The 21543-nt window shown below is 32.5% G+C and overlaps 1 protein-coding gene across 1 annotated transcript in view; it reads right to left on the bottom strand.

Annotated features, from left to right (window-relative positions):
• Positions 1–8504: 8504 nt before the first annotated feature.
• Positions 8505–21543, bottom strand: part of LOC110999143 (neurocalcin homolog) — a 47623-nt gene continuing 34584 nt past the window's right edge. Inside the window, exons 2-5 of the mRNA XM_022268067.2 lie at positions 18093–18251; positions 16729–16847; positions 16071–16259; positions 8505–15494 (exon numbers count right to left, since the gene is read on the bottom strand). Coding sequence (XP_022123759.1) covers positions 15300–15494; positions 16071–16259; positions 16729–16847; positions 18093–18162 — 573 coding nt within the window. The 5' untranslated portion in view covers positions 18163–18251 and the 3' untranslated portion in view covers positions 8505–15299. The remainder of the gene's footprint in view (positions 15495–16070; positions 16260–16728; positions 16848–18092; positions 18252–21543) is intronic.

Genomic DNA, 21543 nt, shown 5'->3' with positions numbered 1-21543 from the left:
GGGGGTGGCAGGACCGGTTTTGAGTCAAACCACTGTTATTTCATCTCAAACGCTTCATTCGGACTGCAAACTATTTTGTTATATAATGATTTAGATTTTGGTTAAATAACTCAAGTTATTGACCACATTTTCAAGAGTTCATCAATTGATTCCCATATTACATTAAAAAAATTATAATGGAAAAAATCTAGGAATATAAATTATGGTAATCTTTTATGAATTTAGTCTCAAGTGCGTAGGTATGTAGCAAGAATCATTAACGCTCGGATCGTTTGTTTAATACGATATGTGTAAAATTTGAACCAATTTCCATGCGAGTGGCTGGTCATCAATTTACTAAGGTGGGGTGCGGGGAGAGAGCCCAGGCTCCTCTAACCCCTTATTTTACATTTCACACTCCGGGAAAATCGTTAGAGAAATCTGCGTAACGTGCATGTCCGAGATATACGCACACACGGACATAGTAAGCGCGTCCGAGCCACCCCGCTAGCCCCCTCATATCGATCAAACTTCAAGAAATCCTCTTACCTATACGCAGCCTACTGATTATATGTAAATTGAGATTCTATCCATCTACCACTAGAATTTCATGCCACTTATATCTCATAGTGACGGCTGAAGTTTTAATTATCAAGAAGGCAACTAAGGTGTTGATTTGTCTACTTTAAAATATCTTACTGATTTAATATGATTGTTTATAAATTGTAAAATCACCTATGAATCGCTGAACAACTTTAAGTTCTTGGTCTCTAAGAAGCGATCCGTCTTAATTGAATTCCCAAGCTATAAAACTCGAACGTGGACGAACTGTGCGACAGCGACGCGGTGCAAAGCAAAAGTCCAAGCGATATATTGAAAGACGTAAGCCTATGGTCACATACATTATTACCGTACAATGTCACTATGCAAATGTATGTAGGAAGGTCCTGTGTACACGCACTTACGCATACGGGGGGGCGGGTGCCTTCTCCACATAATCCGCTTTCCCCGTCAGCCTCGCGCCAGCTTCGCCAAAGATGGTTCTACGCATGTGAGTGTACACACGCGGCACTTTCTCTTGAAGCTCGCCACTGGCTTTTAAAGGGGGTGGAGGGTGTTCAAGGGGGCCAGAGGGCGAATCGTTCCGAACGGGTAAGCACGGGGGCAGCGGACAGCGTGGCCTTACGTGCGCCACATAGAAACGGTCATCGATGGCTTCCTTTGAAAAGTACTTGAGGAATTAAAATTATAACCAAAGAGTAAACCACAAAACGTGCTAAGCAACAGGTCACATTACAATATTTATAGGCTGCAAGCTATATTCATTTAAGTGTAAATGAAGTCACTTAACGATTAATAAATGATGAGTTTAGTTTTGGAGGTATATAAAAACCATCCTTAACAGTAATAACACAAAAGTACCTGTTATAGATGTTAATTAAAGCCGAGCCGTTTGCTGCGAGGAAAAAATATAATTTGAACAAGTCGTAATTAGAGATGTTGACATAACTGTTAAACAGATATTTACTTAATTTTTAATATTTTTCCTCTTTCCGCTAGAGGGTCGGGTTTAAGCATATTTATTTTTCTCGAGGCAAAAGGGAAATTCTGAAATTACATCTGAAAGATGAGACTGGACGAAGGCTGAAATATTTCGGATACTCTCACAATTTGTTACAAGTTTCACCTATTTACAGGAAGTAAATATGTGAAGTAGGTTTGGATTATTCGGATCTAGGGAATCGTATGAAAACTTCTTTTTTACATTCAACATAGATTAAAATAACGCCAGATATAATATATTTTTCAGCTTAATTTCTTGCAGTAGTTCGATACGTTTAGAGGTAGCTTTTAGTTTGAGTCATAGAAAAATTGGTAATCCTCCTTACCAATTTTTCTAGTGTTGATGAATAAAATTGCATGATCAAAATTTTCTTTGTTTATGGTATTTTAAATGCGTATTAAAACTATTTTATAATAACTACTATAGTTATATTTTAAACCATAATATTATTAAATACATTAAATACTATTTATAGTTATAACTCACTATAAGGTAGAGAGGATAAGATCTGCACGTCTTTTGTAGTACATACACGAAAATTTGTGCTTGTAGTAAAACTTACAGAAAATTAAACCTTATTTCATTAAGTTATAGTCCAATATTAAATAGCAGTGACAGTTGAAGCGTTATTGTCGCATAGCATTAGTCGCGAAAGCGATATGTGCTATTATTTAAAAAGTATCGTGGTGAAGTAAACAATAGTTTCGTTTGTTTGACGAATTTTGCATTATACCCACATTCCCTTAAAAGTGTAAAATGTTTAAGAACTTTCGCTCGCTTGCAATAAGGTCCATTATCAAAAGGTAATTTATATTGTGGCTGCTTATTGTGCATGTGAAATAAAATAATAATACTTATGTGTTAAAGTTAACAAGTATGTGTACGTGAAAGTTTGTGAGTCTATCGTCAAACCAAGCGACGAAAGATACACTATATATTCTTTATTAATATTTTTAATGACCTAAAACAAAAATATACCGTGAAAAATTTTGCTACCCTTTATATAAAATTATATTAATAATACTATAAACTAAAAAGCGAATACGATGTCATTTATACTTATTCATTAACAAATGGCTTCAAATATCAAATGACTTCTTTGAAAAGCATTGTTGATATTGTAAATAGTTATGTTACGATGATGTTATGAGTCCTAACCTTGACCTCAATAGACGGTTATTTGTTTGTCAACCTATTAAAGGAGACAACTTCCGCATTTTGATAGAAAACGGTGGACCATATACCTAACATATGTCCCTGAGCGGGAGGGCCAATTGTTTGGGCCACCACCAGCCACAGCACAGGGGATCCATACTATGGGCTAGTAGCTCATATCGATATACGGAATAACGCTGGAACATAATGCGAGCAGGAGACCTGGAGTACTAGGCTAAGAAAGGAGAAGATTTTTTTCAAACAAATTATTGTCCTCCGTCGCGTCTTTATGTGTAAACTCAAAAACTTCTAGATGGATTATCATGAGGTTTACTTATTAATTTCTGAGAAAGGTAGAAATATTGATCAAATCCAGTGACCCCTGTCCTTAGTATAGTATTCGTATGTGACGATACATTACATATAAAATCTATAAATTTCCGAAATTTATTTTAGGTTAAGCCTTGTGGTTCAGCGTTACTCTTGATATCTGCATGACCCAGCCGTGGATCAATGGAATTTACATTTCCGGAATTGAAGGTAGGATCTAAGACGATGGCAAGTAAGATTAAGGTAACGTTAAGTTAATATTAACCTTCGAGGCTTCGAGTTCCATCATCACCTACCGGCATGGTTTTTTCAAATGTTAGGTCAATCAAGTTTGATAATTTAGTATTTACCCGTTATGCGTGTAATGTTCAAAAATAGCTGATGACCTTAAAACGCCAATTTAAATTATTTTCACTTTATTGAACAGAGACTCAACTTTAATTAGTGTTATTTGACGCTTTCTTATGTTTAATGATCTTGTAAGTAAATTATGCTAGGTCTATAATTACTAATTAGTTTTAAGTTAGGCTAGATTCAAGGTTGTCTCAGTGGAGACAACCTTGAATCTAGCCTAACTTAAAACATAGATTAAGGAAGCATTGTTAAAAACTTTAGTGGTGTAATAACGATAGGTACATGTCGAATGAACGAACCCATCGTTGGGATTTTATACTTTTATGACACGCAAAATTGAACCTTAAAGCGTTCATAACATTTCTTTCAACAATGTAAGAAGAAACGTACAAACTAGCTAGCTCAGGTCAGTTCCAACAAATCACAGCATTACTTTGTGGTCTAATATGGTACACCTTGAAAAATTACGTCATTAAATGCATTACATTTATATATGTATTAGCAAGAGGATAGGGTAGGATAAGGTCTATAAATTAACCCAATCCCCAAACGACTCTGCTAGACATCGAAAATCCTTCTTTTGCTGGAGTCTTAATTCAACGTGTGACACCCTTGTAAATCCTAAAAAATGTGTTAGTACAAAAGTTTATTTTGTTTAATCATAAAAAAACAAGTAAATCTTTACGTAAACGCATGAAAACAAATGTACGAAAAAATATATCCAAAACAACGTTTAAGTTAAAACATTTCAATACTAAATTAAAATATAGTAAAACTCAAACACCCTACAGCCTGTTCCCTATATCCGCATTATATATAGGCAGTATGTAAATAAGTACATCGAGAAGGCTCGATATATAGTTTAAAGCTATACATACAAGCTTGACAATGCTGGCCTCCCTCGTACCAGGATATTTTACTTATCTGGACGTGGCCCCTTAGGCGCGTCCTAAACACCACCCAGGAAGGCAACCCACCCTACCGCTACCCCAAAACCACCTCATAGTATACACGGTACATAGAGAACTAATTCTGCCAACCTCCATAAACTCATATGTGTATATAGACTTATTTAAATACGCAATTTGGAACGGTACCTCCGCTCAAACAACTAGCCAACTGGGGCTCAAATCAATTTAGCGAGCATATTAGTCTGAACGATGAATGGCGCGATATAGCGAACATAATTTAATGTATAGAGTTCTCTATCTAATTGTAGTTTCGTGTATAAATTTCACATGTGCATTCAGCAGGGCTGTAAAAAGCCTATTCGATGCGATAATCAATTTAAATACAATTTCTCTAGTCACATCATACTTAGGTGTAATTTTTTAATCAATTACTTTGTATTTTGTATTCAAGTTATGATTCTGAATTATTCTTAAACATCTAAATACAGTTTTTCTCATAGAAAACATTTTTTTTCTCATTATATTTTTCATTAAAGATAATAATATATAGAAGTACGTTCAACGTACATTCGCACCACTAAATGAAAATCTTCAAATGATAATTAACTCGAAGTATTAAAAATGTATTATTATACGTTATTTGCTTATACGTCTTCAGATTTGTGAATTGTAAACTGAACCTTACGTCTAAGGTCTAAAAGCTCAATTTTATTAAATCTATATTACTGCATTGGCGATACTAGAATGCATTTATACCCGGTATTTTAAGATTTGTAATATGAACAAAGCGGAGGATTAAATAACTGTTTAAAAGAAATCAGGAAATTCGAATCTTAAAATGACTTATTTCAGGGATATAATTTCACCAACAAATTTGTTCCATTATAATAATATTGGAACAAACTAACTAAAGTAATTATATTAGAATGTAAGTGTAATTCATAGTGTATACATAAGAGGGCGTGATTAACTAAAAGATTTTGAATTTTATCCATAGATTTTTGAAACATATTGTACAAAATTCGACAATAGCCGCTTCCAATCTTATTTATTTATTCCACAGCAATACACTTACCGTAATTACTATAGATAAAAAATCATAGTCTTTAAAAAATTGCTTTTGTACCGATTTTCGCTGTTCTACAAATTATCTTTAACATCAATGTGCCAAATAATCTAGACGTAATGAACTTATTACAACTTTTTATTATGAATAAAGAATACAAGGTAAGATTAAGCTTATTTTAACTCAACCTATGTACACTCGTATTTATCTAAAAGAAACGGAGGCGCTACATTTTTTATTTTTCTAATAGTCAAGAAAGCAGACACTATTAACCTTTCGGGTCTAAGGCATGTCGGCGTCCTCACGACGAGCGACCGGTACGCAAAGATAGAGCACATTGGTCCACAACCGGGGTTCGAACCTACGACTTCAGTAATGAGAGTCGTATGCTCAAGCCAATGGCCTGGGATTTACCTGAGACTATGGTTACTTAAGCAAGTCCACATAGTATTGCAATTATATAATTTGATTTTAGTTATAAAGTAATCCGTTAACATTTTTCTAAAGTAGCTAAAAATAAGTTAGTTCATTATTGTAAACCATATATAAACCATAAACCATTATAAACCCAACACCAAACATATACGTATATGTTTGGTGTGGGTTAATAAAATGAAAACATCTAAATATCTTAACTACGCCTTACTTTTAATAAATAACTCTGACTATAGATGAAGAATTCAAAAAATAGTTAAGAGTAACCGAGTCGTAAGACAGATAAAGATAAAGATATTTTAGAACTTTTAATTTTTTTTAAAGATATTAATATAAATCGTAAGGTATTAAACGGATGGAAATAGTAATCAATAAAAAATCTTCTAAGATTTAGCTTACATTATTTTTTCCACCTTGAACGAGTTACGGATGACAATGCTATATGATGTTATAACAATACCTTATCGTAATATATTTAATTTCTGCACTTTCGGTAAGTCATAAACTATTTTATAAGCCATTATTTCACCTTTCTTCCAATAAATTCTTTTGGTTCCAATAGTGCAGTGCTGTAATATGCTTCATATGACAAAACGTTTGCCTACGTATAAAATTAACCATCTCAATATTGCTCAAAATCAACAATTCTTGGTGCATATTACGCTCCTTTTATTATATGACAGGGGACAATCGGGCAAGTGGCTCATCTGATGTCGAGTGATGCCGCCTTACATGTCAGCCTTTATGCCAGAGGGCTCGCAAGATGCCTCTATGGTTACCCACCTAACCTATACTTCAGTGGGTAGCGCCGCTAGGTAGGTGATAAGGCCGGCTTCTTAGTTACTAGATAGTAGTGAACAGCTTTGATTTGAGTTTGACCCCTAACATTGTAGAGTCCATTGTGAGTCTAGAAGGGGTTGCTTTTGGTAAAATGCTCCTAGTCTTCTTATTGCCCCAAGGTCGAAACCTGTTTGAGATTTATAAGTTTTTGAGCGCAGAGTTGAGGAATTTGTTGTGAGTCTTACTATGGATACTTAATAAGATGAAACTATTGCATCACTACACGCCTGTTTTCTGCGAGACAGTGGTACTGCCCCGGTCGTGCCTACAATTTCGGCTGAAGCCCGAATGCAATACACTCCAACTAGGTCCTATATAAGTCAAATTCATTTATTAAACAACAACATATTACATTACAGTAACATAATGTACACTTATGAACGTCAAAAAAAGAGAAATACTTCTTGTATTAAGGAGACTTGAAATAACAAGTTATTTGTTCAATAAAATAAATATTATTAAACCAGACAAACCTATTACAATTCAAAATCTATCCATTTTAATGTAATAATAATAAACTGTTTAGTAGCGTATTTTGTAACTTGTTACATTGTTTACATAATAATTCTTAGTAATCAAAACATCCTTCGTCTTGCCGCTTAAACAAGTAGAAATTCATAACTATAGAACGTTACCAGGGTAATAAACAATATGCCTTTTATTAAAAATAATAATGAACAAAATCAATTTCATTCTCCGACTCCCTAAATCGCCAAATAATTTTAAATAATAGCATGGCACAGGCTACTAGTCTATCTTTTTGTTTTTTAAATCTTATACTTTAGTAAGGCAAGAGGACTACAGATGACGCCACAAAGAATATAAAACACTTCGATTAGTTAGACTCATAATTCTATATTATAAATCTAAAGAAAATTTTGTGTGACTATGTTTTGTGTATTTTATGGGTTCGACACGGCCCCAGGGATAGCAGGAGCTGTAATCGTTGAAAGTTTACATTTCGAATAATCGTCTTACAATAAGGACATTCTGTAGGAAGGTCAGCTGATGTAATCACAGGATTATAATTTTTGCTGTTGATGTGGTCTCTTTGGAACAACCCGAGGTAGCTTTAATGGGTGGCTCTCTAACCATTCCCTAGAGCACCTGTATCCCACCTGTCGCTATCGGTGTGTGCGATGCATGGAACCTTACGTTAACAAGGAAAAGTATTAAATTCACGTAGAAAAATACTCTATATTAGAAGATCACAATTGAAAAGTTGTAACTAAATATATATGCATTATTCTAATTGATTTAAGTTGTTTCGAAGAGTCGCAAGGTGTAAAAGTTCCGCGAACAACGTTGCGGCCACCAACTAATAATGGTTAATAAAATATTTAAACTTTTTAATATTTAAGTAATTATTTGTATTTTCTCCTACTATGTATTATTTACGTCTATTTCTGTTTATAGCGCTGCTCATGTAACAATGTTTATATTGAAATAAAGTAGATTAATTGAAATAAAATCTATAAAAACGTGACTCAGAGACAATAACCCTAATCAGATCCTGAAATTAACCAAAATATCCGTCCAGATTATACTAAGATTACAATATTAGAAGAGTTTAGCCCCATTCTTCGAACTTTTACTTCGAATTGTACTCTTCTCTTGGGATCAATTTCACCAGTATCCTGATGGCCTTAATGCTAATTTCCCTCTTTTTCATCACGTAAGCATTTTGCTTCCTAGCCAAGCTTCAGGATAATAAACAGGGTAGTACCATTGCCGATAAAGTGAGTTTGTGCATTATACTTTACTAAATTTAAATAAATTTCGAATTCATAGACTAAGCAATCGCAGCAAGTAAATGACTCTTTAGCCTCTAGGTAAATTATAAATATATGGGTAGTAAAAATAAAACAGCTTTAGAGAGAAGAAAGATTTAATAAATAGATACAATAACTTTACATCTAAACGGTATCAGAACAGGTATATTTCGAAATGATAAATACTACCGGAACAATAACCCTGAAATATTGAGAATATATTAAGAGCTATTAGTTTATTACAGGAGCATTTTGAGCCGAAATATGTATTATTTTTGTACAAACTCGACACAAAACAAGGTATACATCCAAAACAGGGTGCTATAGCAAGTATCGGTGCATTAGTTTAATTATTATCAAAGCAACTGATATGTTTCAAACACAAACATGTTATATATTTTAGAATAAGCTTAGCACGGTATGCTTCGTAAAACATATTTACCTTTAAGTAAATGTAATTCAACAATTGGTAAATCAAAAGCTTATCACTCTGAAACATTAAATTCAAAGCGACTGGTATTTTTAAACTCTTCAAATTACAACAATTGTACTGCACATCATCAAGCACCCTGAGTTTAAGGTACCTTCAGAAATAAAATTTAGCGGTTAGCTTGATTACCGCTTCTCAATGATTCTTAAGACTAGATTTCGATAGATTTGTAAAAGGGGCTTGATAACCTACTAGGGTTAATACACAGGTCGAATAGCCTATCCTATATACAAGTTTTAGCGGATATAACGTGGGAGAGTAAAACAATCTATCTAGGTGTAAGATATAACTAGCCATATAACAAATAGCGCAGCAGAGTACAACCCAAATACCTACAATATGTGTTAGACGTCTTCCAACATGTCTGGTCCAGTAATTCAATCAACCCAGTCTAAAATAGAAACTGGTCATTAAGCATCCTATATTAAATACAATACGTAACTGAATACACACGGTTTTAGCCTAACCTACGTAGCTAAAACTAACGAAGGTTAAATAATTAATCTCAATTTGCTATTTTCATAAGGCCAATAATACTTCGTGTTAATTGTCTACGTCTTATTATACTGGAAGACAATAAAATTAATCGACAACATAATCGTTTATAAAATTATTAAGATTTATTTATTAATTCGAATGTGTCTATATTTATGTTCCTGGATTTATATTTAATAAAACTTGGGTACTCGTGAGTGATAAATTATATGTTTCAGTGGTATACTCCATACGTTATTCAACATACTTCAAACAAGAAATTGGTATATTCAGAATCATTTGGAGACATGTCAGAAATCCCTTTGCTCAAATTAAGTGATTTTAAATAATTTAAGTATGATTATGTAAACATTGATAGTCACGATATCATTAACTTGAGATGTTTTTTAGAATTAAATTTCTACAAATATGCCGTAAGGTCTCAAGTAGGTATAGTAGAGAAATTGAAGGAAATCTATTTAATTACTAGGATAAAGTTCACATCTAACAATTTTAAGTGATTTAAGATTTAAGAGTGTCTTTTTCAAATATGTGAAGTGTTTGAACATCAGAAAATTACTTTAAACATCCAGAATTTCATAAAATTTATCACGAACATCTAACGATTGATACGATTTAAATTACCTATTAAAATATGCATCTCTTTTATAATAATAACATCAATGAACTGTGACACCATTTACTTATTTAGAGAAAAAAGTATTGAGACACCCAAAGCGAAGATCACAAAATTGTTTAAGTTTTCTAGCCACATTCCATGCAGTGGCGGATTCACCAGCAGACTGAGTAGGCAGGAGCCTAGGGCGGCAGATTTTTAGGGCGGCAAATTTTAAAACCGCCATTTTGCTACCTACTAAAAATCAAAAAGATTTCTGCATGACGGTTTTCTATTGTTTTACAGATAGAAGTCTGCAATAAACTTTGCCCGACACCTAACCAGTAATCAACTTCTGCGCACTCAAAGAGTCTCTCACACAGAGCTAAATAGCAGAAAGTGTATTTCTCTTTCAGTCCTACTACTGGTGTGAGATTGCGAATTATAATTTTGTACTTAAAAAAAATTATTTAACGTGCAATGAAATTGTTGGATAGCATAGAGGCATAAGCGGAAAAAACTTCACATCTATACCTTGAGAATTTGTAAATCCGCCACTGATTCCTTGGCAGCAAAAAGTTAAATTTATTTAGTTACGAGATTCAGATAGTACCAGAATTATGTGAATACACAATATTTGTCTTTTGTTTAACATAAAATACTGATCTACAGTTTCTTGAATAAATTAACAACAATTACATTATAAATTCATTAACTTACTAACGTTTACAGTGGCAGTGAACCATCGTCTAATTAAATTTAACCTGATACTTTAACTTATTTGAAGCTGTCTTCCTGTGTGCTTATATTTATCGAGATTTGCTCTAAAATTTGATAAAACAGTGCAGTATAAAACAGGCGACATTTGACGGGTTTCCTAAGCAATACAACTGAGGAGTCCATCATTTTTCATCGCTTGTGTATGAAAGGCATTTGATTAACATATTGATTCTATTGAACATTTTAAACAGTCTATTGTTACATGTATATATCTAAGACTATATGCACCAATTGTATGACAAAAATTTGAATTATCTAGCACATTAATGTCTATATTAACATAAAAATTCAAAAGTCAGCATCGTTAAATTACATTTAATATAACTCATAATAACATGTTAATTGTGCGATGAAAAACAAATTGTGCATTTTCGTTATGCTTATTAATTAGATGAAAGCGATTGGAAAATTAAAATACTAATCATTATTTGATCAATCAGTGTCATCCGATCAATAAATAAAATATAAAAATTATTAATTAAATTACAGTAATATATTTATTGTGATGTATTCGTAATAAATGGGGTATTGTATACATAATTTAAACTAGACCTTTTTTTTCACAAAAACTGAGCACTGTTTCAGCTACAGTACTCATCTTTTTGTTTGTGCTTAAGCCGTCAATAGAGGCGTCAGTTCATTAGTTAAAACGGTACAATTTGACTAAATTACTTTTAAGGGGAAATAGATGAACATACTACTAAAATTCATTTGAGTCGACCATCGTTAACGTGCGTATATAGTAGTACTGATAATATATTAACCAAGAATTATTCTTGCTAAATTAATTATACAATTAGCTTAAAATAACACATCACCGCAAAAGCCGTGCTAATTAATCTTTAACTAAATGAATAATTATTTTTAAAAGCATACACTTTAAATATCTTTTTCCGTCACTTGATTGTAAGTCTATCTCCCTAAAATCGGGATTTTGCCGTGTAATACAGTTTACACTGTATGTGTATATATATATATATAAATTATACTTGTAATAAAATTATATTATATTTTAAGACGATTGTATATAATTTGATATAAATAATAAATTAAGTACCGAATTATGAAATATTCTTGGGTAATGTAATCCTAACCCTATTTATAAAAAGTTAACGATATTCTAAAATACTCATGTGACTCTGTCTGTTAAATTGTGTTTTTAAATTACAATATGACTAATTTGTTCTCAACTTTAATCATTTTTCGCTGTCTCGAGTGGCTGTTTTGTGTGCCCTACAATTTATTCGCTCAAAATAGTTATTTGAATCCACGTGAGACAGTCACATTTCTGAATCATTTCCACAGATCATCCTTTAGTAGTCAATTGTATCAAAAATTTCAACTCAGAATATAAACGAATAAGAGAAAAAAGTCTCCTTTACGTTGCTCTAGGAACATTGACGAATAGGAGATAGTTATAAACCAAGATTAGTTCACTGTCTGCTGTTAAGGTGATTCCGAGTGGAACTTAACACACCTAGCAAGAATAGAAAATACTTCCGTGTATGTGTGTGTGTGTCCTTGCACACACAACATGATAGACCAAGCCGTACGTTTGTGTTCGTACAGCCGTATCATGTTGCGTGTCTGACTGCGTTGCACCAATCACAGTCAAACTCGCCACTTTTTGCTATCACCAACCTAAGACAACAATTCGCAGACCAGTAACCGCTAAATTATAGTAACATGCTGTCGCTTAGACAAGTGACTTTTCTCACATATATTTTATTCGTGTCATTAGTATGCAAAATCTAATTAAATTTTCGTTTAAGTTTGCTATCTTATATTTAGAGCACTTAGTCCAGATTACACAAAATTTTGTGTCCCTTTTAGAATATTCCGTTAAAATAACAGATCGCGTACTATACAATTAATATAACATCTAAATGATACATAATGTCTTTCATTTTAAGTCAGTTGTTAAAATAATTCTAAGTACAACTATATAGAGATTATTGTCATTACATAAATTTTAAAAATTACTATTGAAATTCCGTTTCATAAACTAACACCAAATTTGTAAAACAATGTTGTCACTGTATTTACGGATAGATAACTCATTAATTGCTAATATTTGCTCAATAAATGCTTTTCTACATAATGCAGTGGCGCTATAACTTTGGCTACGCCTCAGATAACGTGTTTTTGGATTATACAGCCTTCTGTGACCATGTCGACATAGGTCCAATCGTCACGATATTTACCTTGTGCGCAAATAAAAAAATATATGTATCAGTGACCCAGGGTTAAGATTTGCACACTAAACAATTCGGCTGACCCTATTTTATTAGTCCAAGCTAAACAGAATTTCAGTTGAAAATAAATGCCACCTTATTTTGGTAAAAATAATGTAAAATTTGCACTTACAAATGATAACGTTGTTTTACAAAGTAACTAACTAAAATTAAGTCTACTAAGATTAAACACCAGAAACGAATGCAATGCAATCCAAATTGGTGGACACACCAAACTTCATGAATAAATTCCACAAACTATTAAAAGTAACATTGAAATGATCAAGCAAGCTGCCTTTTTCCGTTCATATTCTTACGAATGTTAAGCGTGTTATTGAAAATGAAAAGCTAATCATATGAAAATCTTTAAAATTTTATTATAGCGACAAAAACCAATAATTATATTCTATCTACGTGGTCATGTCTAGGAAGGCCCTCCGTCTTGACGTAGTTTATTAACTAATCATTTGTACTGTACTGTGTATTTATCCTTTTGTTGGAACTAAAAATTAGTGTTTGTACAAACTTATTTTATTCCATGTATTTATGATTTATTCAATGGTTGCCCGCTCATATTTTTAAAAAGCCCTCAAGGATTTTTAGGGCATAAGACCAAGGGAATTGCTAATGTTCTTTATTGGAAGTTATGGGTTGCGTTATGAACTAGTTTTTGAGACCAAATTAGTTTCACAGAAAGCATTAAAGTATTCGATTTGTTTTGTATTTAAAGTATTGTCTTTGTCAAAAACGGAAAAGACCTCTAAGACCACAAACGCAGTTCGATCGCCGACTCACTTAAAAAAAACTACGCAAACCTAACACCAATACCAATGTTCAAAACGAATAATTCTCAGATGACGCATGATTGAAAAAAAAAATCAAGTTATCAAATATGTAATTTTGTCCGAATTTTTGAAGCGCCATCTTCAAGTGCACTACGTTTTACTAGAGCGAGAATAAAGACCCTAAAATTCAAATGAATAGTGAAATTATTGGTATTTACGCAAGTAAACCCGAGATGGACGCTATATTTAATTTTCAGTGACCGCAACTATTTTGTATTAAGTATAAGTCGTTATTGTTCAAATCAATAACAATCACTCTTATATCAAGATCTTAAACGCATTCGAATAGCTATTTCGTATATTTCCCATACAGTATTCAATTTTGATAAGCGGAGTATGTGTGTATAATTTTTATTGTCTTAGTCAAATAATATGAAATAAATAATAATATATACAATGAGGTAAAAAAAAGCACACGTTCTTAATTTAAACAGATCCGTAAAGAACTTACATTCTAATTCAATTATATTGCGTAAGCACTCGATAAGACATATGTATCAATGTCGTCGATATTAAAATACCGATATGTGAGATATTATTTGCGAGAAAAAATTCAGTTTTAGACCTCGAAATCGTGGACACAATAGCATCACTAACTACGTAATTGGGGAAAAAACACTTAACAGTGACTTTGTCCTGATGTCTGGTTGTATACTTATACTTAATGATAATAATAATGATATATGATTCAGAGACAATACAAGAGCTCAAACCCAACCCTGAAACTAGCAAATTTGATCCCAAAGTCGCCAACGCGAAAACGCGATAAAAATCAAAATCGGCGATCAGCTGATATTGCACCTAGGAACTAGATTTTTATATTGGTATTAAATCTAATCTCAGGTACATAACAACTATCCATTTAACCTGAAATACTCTTGCATCATCTCCGAATCCGGCTGTGAACTCTTAGGCCCGCCGGTTTCATCCAAAATATACATAAAACCGTTTCGAGCATTTCATAGCTATATCTATGAAGTATGAAAATGGGACGTATACGTTACGCGAACATACGAGTGTATTCGCCTATATATCGTAGAATACGCCTCGTTTAGGATACCATTATGATTTCACAACAATACATACGCCCGGTTCCTATAGGCGATATACGACTCGTAGTTTCTTATTAAGCCGGTATTAAGTTAACGATCTATGGATCAAAGTCTAAGCGCTAATTATGCATCTTCAACGATTTTACCGTACATCATATTTTCCGTCAAGTTACAAGAAAATATTGGAATACGGGCCCTAGGGTTGCACCGCCACCTAAACTAAGATATGGATACGGCATCAGCCACGAACACAAAACGAAGTCGACAGCCAAGCAGCAGGACAATGATTGTAAGAGATTTTATATGTTCGCCGCGCACTAGCTCTTAGAAGCAGGTAAAATTTACAATACATTTGCCTAGCGTAAGATCGAGACAACGCCGGCGCCTTTAATATTTGAGGTATCACTGCGACTGTGGGTCGCATTGGAGAAGTCGAACAATAGAAGGATCGCTTTTAGCACCCTCGATAAACTCCTCCAACGATAGTTTGCCGTCCTTATTTCTATCCATTTGTCGGAATATTTTGTCTGTCCGCTTTTCCGGTGTGGACTCGTCTTCGGGCATCTTCATTACGGAACCTACCATTTTGTAGATAGCCTAGAATGTAAAGGACATAATGAGACTAAAATCCGATAGATGGCTCTTTAAGCCATTTGTATTTATTTATAATTTGTGATTTTCTTTTTTGCGCTTGCAGACAAAAACTTTTAAACATACAATAAGTAAAAATTTACTATTCAGTTTAGAATATATATATATTAAATATAAATTATAATAATAAAATCTGAAGTTTTAACGCAAACATCACCTGACTTGAGGCCTGTATTCACTTTGATTAGTGATTAGTGCAGGTGATAAGTGATTAGAAGCGTGTTTTAATTTTTTGCGAGTGAACTGCGAGATATAACATATTAGTATTAGGACGGTTTACGGTCCTTTTTTAGACCCTGTTCCCTAGTTAAACACATCTATCTATATTAATAATATTACTATTATTATTTTATATTTCAAGTTAAACAAATCGTTTCTATTAATTTGCAGAAACTTTACCTAAAAATACCATTTATAAACAAAGTTATAATTCATATTAATATAACTAAAATTATACAAATAGGTAACTTTATAAGATCTATTGACGTTCAATTGGGAATTATCCAGTCATAACATACATACCGTAACAATTTCAAGCATTTCCTGTCGCGATATATAACCATTTCCGTCAAGGTCGTACATAGAGAAGGCCCATTTCAACTTTTGTTCAAGCTTGCCTCGTGAAGTAACACTCAAGGCGCATAAGAATTCCCGAAAATCTATAGTCCCATCGCCGTTCGCATCAAAAGTTCGAAAGACATGTTCTGCAAACTAAATATGTAGTGTTAATTTACAGTTATTCATTAATTGGATTTTTATTTGTTTAATATTTCTACTAGGGATGAATCGATACGCCTTCTTGTCGATACGACACCGATGCCAATACTCTTATAGAAATATTGCCGATACCGTTACCAACGCTTATAGAATTAAAATTTCATTCAAGTTATTTTAATTTAATTATTAAATTAACATTAAAAAATAATTACATTGAAAAGATTTTTGTAATTCTGTATTTTATTTAATTTGGTCAACTAAAGTGTGAAGCGATTTTTATGGTTTTTTACTCCATATTCTTGTTGTTTTTGTTCGTGCAAATTCAGAAATGTTTTCAGAGTAATTTACGAAAGTTAAGGAGAAATCTCCGGTCCAATGAAATTAAATAATTTTCACTGTGACCTGTTTCGGTGTGTCTGGGCTGCATATTAAACAATTACAAACATGTGTAACTATTATTTACCTTACTGGCATCTCCATATGGAAAGAAATTTCCATATATTTTCTTAAACTCCTCGACAGATAAGTGACCACTGGGACAGTCCTTCAAAAATCCCTTGTACCATTCCTGTATTTCCGCGTCTGAAATGTTAAGATTAATTATAAGCACAACGAATAAAAGTTCTCTCAGCTTGAATATGTTTTTTAAATTTTAACAAATTAATAAAAAATCTAATATAGAACTTAATTTAATAATAGTAAATCATTGAATAAGTTTTTAAACAACGATATCGAACATTTATTAAATATAATAATTGTATATATTGTACAACTTTTCCTAGCTTCAGAAACAGAAAATAATTAATTAGAAAAAAAAATATTTTAACATATTAATTATTTTATTATTTTATTTTGTAACACATTTTTAGAACCGATATATCTTCTAAGCGTGTAAGGCAGGTACTATATTATCAATTCAGTATATATGTACATATGTGCTACTAATGTATATGCGCGCAAAGTCGAAGTTAAATATCAAAAGTTACCAAACTTTCTGTTACAAATTAAGCTTTGTCTTTCAGAAGTTATGAAGCTTGGCTTGCTTACAACTGAGTTGACTTTATTGTTCTACATGGTTATAATTACAGTAACTGTATGATTAAAAAACAGTTAACGCGGATAATTAAAGCATCCAACCCTTATTTTATTTATGTTCATTTTGTTAACAAAAAAGACATTTCAGTTCGGTGACTTGAAATTGATGAAAATTTTAAAATTTAAAATCGACTTGTTGTTTAATGACAATATAGGTAGTAGTGTAAGACTGAATTATTAAAATGAAATTTAATGCAGCAACTAGTGTTTTGAGTAAATAAGCGATGGGGGTTGGCCGCTTTAGTTAGGTTTACATAAGTTATATACTCTAATCTTATAATATAATAAACTTCTAAGTGTGCAGACGAGACTAAGAAAAGAGGCTGCAACAATAAAAAAATCTGTGAGCCATACATTTCTGTATATGTTTCGAGTTTTTTTTTTACTAAGTAACAGCCGTCAACACCGGGTCTAAAACATACCGGTTTCCACACGATGCATTCCTGCACGAGCTAATTGTTAATTTCGCATTTAGGAACTAGGAGGGAAGCACCATTGGTGAACAACCGCGAATCGAACGCTTGGCCTTGGTGTCAAGAGTAGCACGTTCTCTAGGAAAACACTGCTCCATATTGCATCAATTAGAATAGATAACGCGCCAGAGTTTTACTTTCGCTTAAATTATAGCAGAGCAACCAGAGCTGACCTGCTCTGCATGTTCCATGACAGGAATTAAAAGATCATGTAAGGAACAGGCTTGGGTCCTGTTTTATAAGTTTTCGAAGTAATTACCTGAAAATTCCGTGTTTTGTTTCAGATCTTCGAGGACCTCCGGCTTCAGTTTACTATTTTGTTTACCCATATTGATTTTTGCAACGACTGGTGAGTGATAGTAACTATTTCAATATTTTCCGAACGAGTCACGTGATTTAGTTCGTCAAAAGTTGTGCCCTAAAATAAAAAATCCAATTAACTATAACGTCTACCGATTTGTCACAAAGCATTTGATACAAACCTTTAATACAAATAAGGAAGTAATAAATGGTTATGACAGAAACTAAAATCTATTTTTATAATTTGTATATTATACATGAATAGGCAAAACGTGAATCATTAAAAATATGTATCCTTAAAAATACACCGAGAAATTATGGTGTTTCCATCTATTGATGTGCCTATTAATCTAAATGGAACTACACCGCGAATGAACAGAACTTTAATGCAATCAGACTTACTCAATTGTAGTAATGGTTCTATAGTTTTGTCAAGACATACAATATGACTAAAGATAATAAACAATTGAAATATAATTGTCACCTGATATAAATTTAAAATAATAAATGCAATATTTATTAAATTAAGCAACAAAAATTCAGCAACAAATTTCCTGCAGCTTAGTACGGGGATTTGTGCTTTTTATGAAAAGTTCACAAACGCAATACTTAAGTTTAAATTACCTAATTGTATAACTATTCTAAGACACATACTACATAAATTATAGGTTTTAAAAATTGTGCTCGAAATTTCTATGAATACATTACAATAACTTACCTCCTAATACATATAAATTAAAATTCAATTACATTTAATGTGCTTTTACATATATTCGTACATGAAGTATTATAAAAGTTTAGAAAAAGAGGAATTGTAGTTGTGCGCGAAAAAAATAATTTCTTATTCATAGCATAAAGTGATAAAAAATATATGTATTCGCTTAGGGACTCGAAAATTTGGCATGGCACATGAAAATAATTTATGAAGATAATTAGCGTTTAGGCGATATATCAAGAAATTTATACTTATATTTATCTTTCACTCTTTTAGTATTTAGTTTAATTACTTAACTATACGAAAACCTACAACAAATTTTTTTACACATAAACACAATCAGCATTGAAGAAATCAAAACCATAAAACCGATTTAATTACTGAAATTATTTCAACTGAAAAAAAAAACATCCCGTGACACGCATATGTGCAACATCAATTACGGCTAAAACTAAAAATATTGAGCTGTTCTATTGCTTTCGTATAAAAACCCTTTTAAAAATCTCCGACGGGTTTAAAAGCCAAAAAATTATGCGACAATCACGTTTCTAACTAAAAAACTTTATAGTTAATTGAAGCTAATTTTTGAATAATGGGTAAAGTAAGATTCAGAATCAACACAGTGATAAGCATGACTCTGTTATCTCAAAAATGTATTGGATTTCAAATACCATTTATTAACTGGGTAACTTTTAATAAGAAACCGAAGTCTCAAAATCATTGGGAGAGTAATAAAATCAAAAGCGTTAAGCGGACGTAAAAAATTCTCCGCCACATCTCGCTCTGCATGATATGGAATGAATTTTGATTTAATTAATAAAAACAAGTAAAAAATTGATACGATTGATAAAAACAAACGTACAGATTCAAGCTCTGGCAATCTTTACTAAACGAACTATCTTTGTCGAACTATCCTGAGTCATAGTCTCGACTCTAAGCATCCTACGTGTTATGTAAGGTATTTTGAAAACGAATTACTATGGGATTGCTTGTCTCTGAGATTTTGGGCTAAGACAATCAGTATAGGCACGCTTTTACGACCACCAAAACTGATTATATCACATTGCATTTAATTATATTAGCCTTGTGTTGCACATAATACCGTCTTGATATGTACTTCACCCTGTCAGCTACAAAACAATTTCTTTTTTGATCCCATTGCGTTGATTCGTATCACTCGGTGTCATCTTGCCAAGCGTTTACATACACAAACAGTTTAATACTGACATTATCCTTGTTTAATTATTTTTTTTATTTTAATCACATTTATTTAATTTAGAGAAGTTGATAACAGATAGAACAGAATTCAATTGGTCTTAAACTAAGTAACAAAATCTGGAATGTAAAATATACGAATTTGGTTGGCAGTGCACAATCCCAAACTACGAAACATTTATGTAAGATGTGTTATACATGGGTGATAGGTATAAGCTTTTATCTTCCTCTGTACGGGAGCTCTATTTCCACCCAACCTGATAAAGACTGTCTTACAAACACGTAGTGGTGTTGTCGCACTGAAAACTATAGAACAATCCAGAAATAACAGTTTAAAAATATGAACATAAGTACATACATGTAAGACTAGGTCACTGTATATTGGTTCTGAATAATGCTGGATTGCCTATGCAACTAAAATTCATAGATCAGAGTACTTAAAGCTGCCACGGCCATTATACAGTTAAATCAATTCAATAGGAATCGCAAAATAGTTCAATAATTCACGTACGCATCGTAATGCATCGTGACGTCCGATTTTAAATAAGCGAATAGGAAATGTCCGTGCCAGCCTTTGATAACTGATCCGAGCCATTTAAAAAGTTGAAACAGAACTAATATTTAACAATTGAGAAGGCACAGTAGGAAGAAAGGAATAGGTTAAGTTTCACTAAAACGAAGCTCAGTTTATATCGCTTCAAAGCGATCACTAAGAGAAACTTACACGATGATGTAGATAATATCTCATACAATTACATCGATCACTAAGTAGTACAACACCGATATCGAATGAAATATGTATCATATAATGTATTACTATTAATTGTAAAATTAACAGCGTTGATAAGATCAATTGCTATTGTTTTGAGTATTCCATATTAACAGCTGCCAATCTAATATTTAAGCTACTTTTTGTTAAAAGAAAATATTTGCTCAGTTATAACAAAAAATCACTACAGCTTTTTAAGTTAGGGCCCCAGGTATCTATCTGTTTCGTGTTCATTTGTTTTTATTGGCTATTAGATCAGCCTTCTGTGCCTGACACACGCCGTCTACTTTTTAGGTCTAAAGCTCATGTACGAGCGAGTACTAAATGAGCAAATAAACAGAAAGTCAATTTGTGCTGGCCTGAAATTGATTCCAGGATTTCGTACATGGGAAACTAAGTCCTGTTCATTTATAACGCTGCTTCATAAAGAATACTTTTGTCTTTCAATATCTTATTATATATGTGATATAAGCGGATGAAACGAAAAATAAATAAATTACCACCATCACATAATCATTGTTTTAATTTTTAATGCCAATAAAAATAAATTTCAAGCAAACGAAGTCACGTAGCAATAATACCGTGAAATTAAATATATTTTAAACAAACATAACCGAGGTGAATAAACAATGCTCTCACACGTCGTGGTCGTATAATTATCGAGCATCATATTAGGCTTTGGCGAATACAACATAAACACAATTTTAAATT

The sequence above is a fragment of the Pieris rapae genome, chromosome Z, assembly GCF_905147795.1.
Source record: "Pieris rapae chromosome Z, ilPieRapa1.1, whole genome shotgun sequence".
Lineage (NCBI taxonomy): Eukaryota > Metazoa > Arthropoda > Insecta > Lepidoptera > Pieridae > Pieris > Pieris rapae.
Note: the sequence above shows the minus strand (reverse complement) of the source record. Positions and strands in the feature narration are given on the sequence as shown.